Consider the following 9,379-nt stretch of genomic DNA (forward strand, 5'->3'; position numbering starts at 1 on the left):
TATATAGATATGCGGCATATTGCTGATCGTCTTTGGCATCCTGCTCTTCAGCAATATACACAACATCGATGACATAGCGGAAGCAGTGCAAACACAGCAAGTGCCCATTACAATGATCGTTTTGGGGTCGGTGATATTGCTGATCTCCTTCTTCGGTTGTTGTGGCGCGATACGCGAGTCGTATTGCATGTCGATGACGGTAACAAAATTTACAAAAATTGTCTAAATAATGTTATTAAGTCTCAACATCTCTAAACTCTCTGTATTCTCTACTTTAGTACTCTGTGCTGCTCTTCGTGTTAATGATCGGACAACTCGCCCTGGTTATTTACATKTGGGTACAAAAGGACCGATATCTGGTAATGATGGGCGATGTCGTCGAAAAGGCTTGGGCGCGTAGAACCCACAAAGCCGACTACATGGATGCCATACAAATTAGYGTAAGCAGCTATTTATAGCAAACATGAAATAACATTAACTGATTGAAATTTTATGAAATTCTAGATGGAGTGCTGTGGTAAGAACTCTTACATTGACTACTCATTCCAAGGCTATTATCCACCATCCTGCTGCAAGGGCAATAACTGCAGCATTGAGAACGTCTATCGTCGTGGCTGTAAGCAGGCATTCGTGGATTTCTGGGATAAGAACAGTGATGTTATCAAATATGCGGGTCTGGTTGTCGCGGCTATTGAGGTGAKTTTTCAATAACGAAGTAAAAAAATATATGTATATACTAAGCATTATTATTGCTGCTACAACGAAAAAACAAGGGTCAGGTCGTACGGTTGATACAAAACTGACTTGTCTTATTTGTAAACTCCTAAAAGTGGATTACCAGATCCTCAAAAATCGACTCTTGCATTGAGCATAACACAAATATATTAAGGTTGTCAATATCTATCCCAGTAACTTCGCGAGATTAGCGAAAGGTGTGTCTACCGATGTATTTCAATCTCAGTCTGGCAAAAGCCGAGTAATAGAGGGAAAGACGATTCCATTTCGCTTTCGCCCATAAAGATTTGATAAAAAGCTTCCTACAAAATATTTAGGCGATGGACAATGCCAGTTATAAGAACTACAATTACGCTGATATTGACTTTGTTAAGAACCAGTAGTTCAGTGGACCACTTACGGTTCACTCTGAGCCAGAAGCATCTCGCAGACCAGTGCTTGCTGAGTTCGTCGGAGGTCCAAAAGTACAACGCCAGAAGATATCGGAAAACCGTCTCACTTCCAATCGGCTAAAATTGGAGAAAGGATACCCTTCTTAGCAAGTTCATTGGCTTTACAGTTTCTGAGGATTCTGTTGTGGCCGAACAACCATACAAATGTAATAAGTCATGGTAGAAGCTTGAAGCTATTGCTAATGAGTTCATGCACTCTTGACTAGTTTTTGGAGCGGAGTCATCGGACAGGAACCCCAGTATAGCTTCGGAACAGTTTACTGCTACTTTGGTGGCAACCACCTCCATTTGAAAGACGATATAGTGGTTTGTTAGTCTGAAGCTAGAGCTGAGGGAGGCCTTCCGACAAAAGACTCCACCTCCTACTCTCCATCTTAAGTTCGATCCATCCATGAAAAAGATCACGGTCCCGCTTCTCCAGCGGCTTTACCTGTCTATAAATCTCACGCAGATGTGTGAGCTGAGAAGGAACTGACGGGCGAAGGTCTACGATGCTGTGATCTAGATTGTATGGAATGAAAACGAAACAATAGATAATTTTAGTGTATCACTGTCCGGGACTCCTCATATACTCAGCTTCACTAAGTCTAATAATACCAGCTATGGCATTGAGTGCCCTTTTTGTGGTTGTCCTTAGGGCATCACAGATGCCAATGAGGAAAGCTCTTTAAGCACATTCCAGCTGCTAAGCTAGATTGGTTTTTTTAGAAAAGCTTCATACAGCATTATACGGTTTCATGCAGCCAAAATCCTACTTTTTGTTGGGAGACTCTATCGCTTCCCAATTACTCCTCTAGAACAACATAACGTTACCGATGCTTTCCTTAAACTCTCCTGTGTAATTAGCTTTCATGAGAGTTTCCTACCTAGGACTTCACCCTAACCACTGGTTGAAGACTAGAGGAGAGTAACCTTAAAGGTTTTTGTATCTGTTAGTAAAAACAAAAATAGTTCATTGGTAACCACATTTAGATACCCGTGGGTTAGATCGTAAACGCTATTCAGTAATTTTCCTTTTGCCAAGGGTGCTACTCCGGAAGTGTAAGCAAATACCCCGCAGACTCTAGAGCAAAGGGGAAAGAACGCTACCTTGCGGGATGGCCGTATTTACTTTCTGAATTGTCCTCCTTCTCTATAAACAAATATTTATACCTTAAAAATTGTCCTATCGAAAAGTATATGTATACTAATTCTATATTAAAAATGTTTACTTTCAGTTTGTTGGCTTCATCTTCGCCTGCTGCTTAGCGAATAATATTCGAAATTATAGACGTCGCTCGGCCTATTGAGTATTTTGAATATCTGCTACTGCAACAGAATCTCAAATTAATTTTGCAAATATGTATGTATTTATAAAGAAAACAATAGCGGTAATGTTTATACACAAATTAGTTATATGTATAATCTCACGAAACTGGCAACAAATGTACAATAAAAGTCGAAATTTTTAAATCCGCACATTTTGCAATTACAAGCGTATTCTTACCTTATATATTTATTGTAAGTGTTTTAATAATTATGATAAAAATAGCGTTAAAAGGTATCAACTATTGCAGAATTTAAAATAAACTTTGTAATTACTAACAAACTTCACAAAAATTGCGAGCTTTTTGTTTGGATTTAACTGCCATAAGTAGGTAAGTTTGTACATTAATTATTATTTCTTCTCAGTATCTGACTTACTCGGATTTTTAGTTATTTTCTAAATCATCAAAAATATCTCGGAACTCAGATATCTATCAATAAGAGTCCTGACTGAAATGAGAACAGACTACCGTCTGAGGAAAGCTGTTATTTTGAGGAACTACACCGGTTTATTCTGAATACTATTGGAGAACATCATATTTGGCTTAGTTTCGGATCTGAGTCTATTTTGAAATATAACAGTACAACAGCTAATATGGGGGGTGAGAAATTCCAAGTCAGGGTGATGGTACTAGGTCAGTACAGTAAAATCCTCAAAGGGTTTGGCGTTCGTATGTGTCAGTTTTTTTATGACCTTTTACATTTTTTCCTTATTTYCCATGGTTTTCCATCTTAACAAATTAATTTTTATCAATCCGGCATACTAAATGGTCCAGATATACGAAAATATTACTGCTTAATGGGTTATATTCGCTGGAAAATATCAAAAGAATTCAGAGTCAATAAGGAAAATTTATTCGAAACACGTGGACCGATCGATTTGATCGAAGGAATAAAACTATTAATAATGTTTAGGCGACTCCGAAGAGAAAATGTTTGAAGAAAAAGCACGATAAACGAATTTGAACAAAGTACAGCGTCTTCCAATAGAAATGACCTGATTTGTAGGCTCGTGGCGGTCATGTTTGTTTACTGATTTGTGTCAAATTTTGTCGGTATGTTCGGTAAGGTTTGCCAATTCAACATGTCACGTTTCATTTTGTTACAAATACTACTAATAATATTATTACGCTAATTTACGTTCTCAGGTGGCTACTGTAAGAGCTCTTCATCTCAGATGAGACCATTTCTGGCTTACTGCCTTCGTCAATAAGCGATTGTCGCTATTGGGTTGAGTTAAAACCTCGTGTGAATTATTCGGAATTTCATTTCCAAAACTGAACCTTTGGTACGGCTTGTAGTATGGCGGCATCATCAGGCACTTTGATGAAATCGATGTGGACGATCTCGATTTCTAACAAGACAGTGCGTCGACTCACGTTTTACGTGTACCATAAACATGGACACATAGTGTTTAAAGTTTGGCGACTCGTTAATTTCGAGATGATGCGATTTAAGGAATCTAGATTATTTTTGCTGTTGATATGTTAAACGAAAGTCTTACGCCAATCAACCAGCAACGCTCGAGAAGCTCAACGCAACACCTTTCTATAGAAAGATTATGTTGAAATTATTTAACTTTGATTAGGTCGCTAAAAAATAAGTGAAAGGCACTAAATTTTACTGTAAAGGCGTTACATAGAAGCTGCAGGAATCCGTATACGAATATACAATGGTTATGGCAAACCTACCTTTACAGTTCGAGGCTGCGCAGAATCGGACTACAATCGCGCCCACTTTCAATAAAATAAACGTTTAAATTTCATTTGTTTCTTTCACTCTTTAATATTTCATTTAAGCACCAATAGAAGTATCGGCAAAACTCTCTGCAAATAGTGAAACCGCAACATAACTTTTCATAACACCAGATGCCTAATATGTGGATCACAGTACCCATGATTGTAATTTTACCAAAAATTTTATGAAATCTGGTAAATATGGAGATGAAATTCAGAAAGTATCTAGGGATTTTCATATGGAATAGGTGAACTCTATAAGTATTGGCAAGTAGAGTTTAATTTCGAGGTATCGGAGAGGGTTATTTATACAGCCTATCACAATGTTTCATTATCCTAAACATTTGTATACTTGATTATAGTTAGTCCTGCCATAAGTTTTGTTACAAATTAAAGCCATTATAAAAATGAAACTATTTTCAATAAAGTTAACTTTAATGAGCGATGTTCAGTTTTGTATTCGAAATGATCACTTTTTGCTTTCCCACAAGCTCTAAAATGAATCAAGATTGGTGATGAATCAATAGAGATTATCTCGAATAACCCTTTGCATTAATGTGGTCAACATAATTCTTTGCATCAGCTGTATAGGTTTGAGAAAAACGATCAATAGTATTCATAAATTTCACTTGCGCTTTTTTACACTTATGGGATTACATGGCTATCAAAAAATCGATATTTTTTATTAAACACCGCTAAAATAATGTCTTAAATTTACAAGTTAATTCGAGTAATAGTTTCGGAGATACAGCCCTGAGAACTTGCGCGCTCCAGGCTAGCTACGTAAGTGCGCCGTAAGATACAATAAAAAAATGAGTGAAATGTTTACCGAAATTTTAAGTTTTTTTTCTTCGTACAAATTTTAAGTAAAGGTTTTAACTAAAACATGTATTTTTTGACTTTAGATGATCCTGAAAGGAGTTACCCTGCCAACGACGGGTCACCGGAAATGTCGTCGCAATGGCAATGGTAAAATTAATCATTACCATAGGAATTGATAACTAAATTCGGTTATATCAATTTGGCACTTGAAATTTCCCAAAGAGGGAAATAAATTAGACAAAGTGTTAAATTTGATAAGGAAATAATAAAACAATACAAATACCTTTCCAAATGAGTACAAAAAATAAATACACTTTTCTTAGAAATTCATCAATATTTTATCGTTAAGCAAAAATTGATTATTACTCAATACATGTGATATTAGAGCGGCTCGATTTTTTACTATAAAAKGGCGTATGCGGGGAATGTTCAACTGATCATTCTGAACAACTTTGTATCGTTGATCAATAGTAAAATTCATTGGAATATCCCAAAAACTGGCGAACTAATTTTAGAATCCCTACAAAATTTTGCCATTCAACAGTACGGGGATGATGAGTGACTTGTAGAATTTGGTCTTTGTTTGTCGAGAGAGGACTTTACTTCTCAACTGCCTACTCAGCCAAAAGTCTGTCTCTTATACACATCTAGATGTGTATAAGAGACAGGTATAGTATTCAGATCATATTGGGTATTCCTAAGGGCGATTTTTTGCGACTAAGGACTTTTGCACTGAGTTTGTCATTCTTCTTTTTAAAGCTGGAAACAACAACACATTTTTAATTCAGCAACAAAGCCAGTGATCGCAAACGATCGTGTGCACTAGTATACGAGTACATATGCTATATCGAGTACATATATGTATATGTGTAATATATAGTATATAGAGTGAGTCATAACATTTCATTATCACTGCATTATCGTTTACTTTTCTGCGACAACAACYTCTTGATAATGAAGGCATTATTAACACACCTTTCTCGTTTACTTCATAAACATTGAGTTAAAAATAAAATGTACCGATACTTGCGTCACCTAATGCATGGAAACACGCTGGTAAAAAAGAGCAGTCTGATAATATAACCTGTAAAAGTAAATACTCAGGTGCATGGCACCTTACCAACTAGTACATTTTTGGTACAATCAMACTTTATCACTATAACTCCTTGAGGCCACGAAGGTCGTTAAGGGGCACATTTAGTGAGAATAAAAATAAAATCGTTTTTCCCTTCGTGAACTGCGTTGAATACTGTCAGAGCTGGAGTGTTTTCATCCATTCGGACGACATGACCTAGCCAGCGTAGCCGTTGTCTCTTAATTCGCTAAACTATGTCTATATCGTCGTATATCTCGTACAGCTCAYCGTTCCATCGAATGAGATATTCATCGTTGCCAATGCCCAAAGGATCACAAATCTTCTGCAGAACCGTTCTCCCGAAAACTCGTAACGTCGACTCATCAGATATTGTCATCGTTCATGCCTTTACATCATATAACAAKATGGGGATGGTGAGTKACTTGTTGAGTTTGGTCTTTGTTCGTCKAGGGAGGTCTTTACTTCTCAATTGCATATTCAGTGTGACGTAGTACCTGGTGGCAAGAGATATTTTGCGTTTGATTTCGAGACTAGCGTTGTTGTTGGTGTTAATGCTGGTTTCAAGAAAGACGACATTATCTGCGACTTCGAAGTTATGACTGTCAACGATGACTATTTGTTTGATAACAGGAGATATTTCCTCTTGCCCTCGTTCACTACGACACCCATTTGCTTCACTTCCATACCCAATCTGGAGAAAACGGAACTAATATCGTTGATGTTAAGGCCAATTATGTCAATTTCATCGGGGTACGACAGCAGCTATTCATTCTTATAGAAGATTGTATCTGATACCAATTGAGCTCTGCAATAAGGAGTCGCCCAGTCTGAAACCTCGTTTGGTATGGAACGGTTCGCAGAGGTCGTTCCCGATGATTTGGTATTGCTCAACGTCAATTATTAGGCTTATTCCTAGGTAGTGGGCGCAGATTGTGAGATCTTGGGGCGGGGCTGGCGGCGGGCTTGCTTTCATCCGACCATATTTTACAATGAAGCTGTTACAGYTTATCGGTGTATTCTTCAAATATTTCTAAAAATTTAAAAAAATCAAAGTCCCCTTTATTAGACACTCATATTAGCYGTGCTCCTTAACTTGAGAAAATATCGTTGAAAAGGACGAATAAGAGAAAGGAAGCAAATATCGACAGTTACATTTTATGAAATCATAATTGACAGTGTTCTGCAAATGGTAGTGTTCTGTACAGAAGAAGGCAAATGCCTATGGAAGAGGGGAACGATCACACCTACGCATGAATCGGTTAGTTTTGTCGATTATGTCTTAAGAACCCATAATAGATATTTCTGGTAGCGCTCTCGAATATTTAAACTATGATTTAGTTGATAGTTCCATGATAAGTTTTACATATTTGTGAAAAGAGTTACACATACATACATACGAGTATATAGAGAAAAGCAAAGCTGAAAGTTTTTTCTCGATCGTTGGAATATATAAATGAGAAAGTTGATGAGCTAGTTGAAACCGGAGAAACTCTGCACGGACATAAATACCTAACCGCTCTTACAGAAACCCACACAACATTTATTTACTTTATTTGTTATTTTAAATTTACTTCATATTTGTCGTTTCAGCGGTTTATATTAAAATTGGTAAGAAAACAGTAAAACTAATTTGGTTATCATTTTCGTTAGAATCTCTTAAGTAATTAGCTTCAGAGTACTTTATTTTTCACTACTCGACCAATTGTATTTATTTCAAATAATATAATTGCTCTGACTAATCTTACTTAAGAACCTCTTCCTGTTTCCTAAATTTATCATTAATTATTACTACGATGACACCTACGGCTCTTTATTGCTTATAATAAAGATATTGTGAACTCTCCCACAACATTATGTGAAATTATATTATATATGTCTGTCTCTTATACACATCTTTGTGAACTCTCCCACAACATTATGTGAAATTATATTATATATGTATGTAACTATGTACTTATCAGAAGCTATAGTAGGAGAGCTTGAATAACGTATTAGAAATAGATAAGGCAAATTAGTTATTTCAATGGAAGACTTTTAAGATTTCAAGTACCTTGTAACCATTTGGAATTGGGGCTTTTGGTTATCATAAATAAACAAAATACATTTGGACTGATAAAAAAGTTTAAATTGATAAAATAAAATTAAAATTAAATACTAAATGGAGTATTCGCAAAAAGTGATTTTTAATATTAGCGATAAATGGAAATATTACAACAAAGAAAGAGAAATAATGACAGTACCGGTTTCGGAATAATATTTYGAGAAATACCTTACTTAAAAACAAAACTTATTTTTAAAACTAAATTTTCAGGAAGCGTCATTATATGACAGAAAGTTGATAGCTTATCCTGGAAAAAATTTTGCATACCCTGTTCGGGGAATAAAAAGCGAAAAGTAAGCGTTCTGTTGAACAGAAGAAKGTTTGAAGTCTCATCAATTAGGCTCAGATGGAATAAACATGTTGATGATAAAACATCTAGGCTCGGAAGGAGTAAGCTACCTAACCAAGCTCTTTATCCTGTCGCTGAGCATTCTTCAAATACCSGATGTGTGAAAAGTSGGAAGAGGAGTCATATCGTTAGAYAACTCTCCTTTCTCCAATAGTTAAGATACTTGAGGTTTTACTACACCCGACGTTCATTCATCACCTGAATCTACACACACACAGCATCACAGTACTAAGCATCATAAACGCCCAGATAGCCCAAATTAAAAGTCACCTCGTAGCGTTGAAATTATCAGAAGATGTTGACACAGTCTATCATACAACGCTACGAATACATAGAATAACCCTTGCACTTTGGACTATTTCTGGATGTCTCCGGTTAAACATTTGCACAGCGAGGCCCACATGATTACGATTACGGAACATAATGAGCTCCACTGCAAACAGTTTTTGTTGCGAAACATCAAGGTTTCTTTCGACGGCATCGAATAGTACGCCAGACTTTGAACGCAACTAACTTCAGACATTCACTAGTCCACATTCACAGTGGCGCCATTAACACCTTCCCGGCTCCATCTCAGTAAATGGCGKACTTGGAGTCAAACCACCACCCACTGTAGACAAAGAGCTTGAGTTGTCACAAGAATCTAGAGTGACCCTCGCGCAATTTCGTTCTGAATACTGTAGCAGGCCAAACTCCAAATTATTCAGAAACGACCTCGACATTTATAAATATATAGTACGTACATATGTCCAGCGTGCCTTTCATGTATCTAATCACTTTTTT

General features: G+C 36.6%; 1 protein-coding gene across 2 annotated transcripts in view; it reads left to right on the plus strand.

Moving 5' to 3' along the window:
- LOC108971819 (23 kDa integral membrane protein) overlaps positions 1-2,655 on the plus strand; it is a 9,747-nt gene extending 7,092 nt beyond the window's left edge. Inside the window, exons 3-6 of one of the 2 annotated variants that reach the window (XM_018938113.1) lie at positions 8-199; positions 279-440; positions 505-696; positions 2,405-2,655. In XM_018938113.1, the coding sequence (XP_018793658.1) occupies positions 8-199; positions 279-440; positions 505-696; positions 2,405-2,476 (618 nt within the window). In that variant the 3' untranslated portion in view covers positions 2,477-2,655. The remainder of the gene's footprint in view (positions 1-7; positions 200-278; positions 441-504; positions 697-2,404) is intronic. The other variant, XM_018938114.1, reaches the window with a different exon arrangement.
- Positions 2,656-9,379: the final 6,724 nt, after the last annotated feature.

Source organism: Bactrocera latifrons, unplaced genomic scaffold, assembly GCF_001853355.1.
Source record: "Bactrocera latifrons isolate USDA-ARS-PBARC rearing strain unplaced genomic scaffold, ASM185335v1 scaffold_36, whole genome shotgun sequence".
Lineage (NCBI taxonomy): Eukaryota > Metazoa > Arthropoda > Insecta > Diptera > Tephritidae > Bactrocera > Bactrocera latifrons.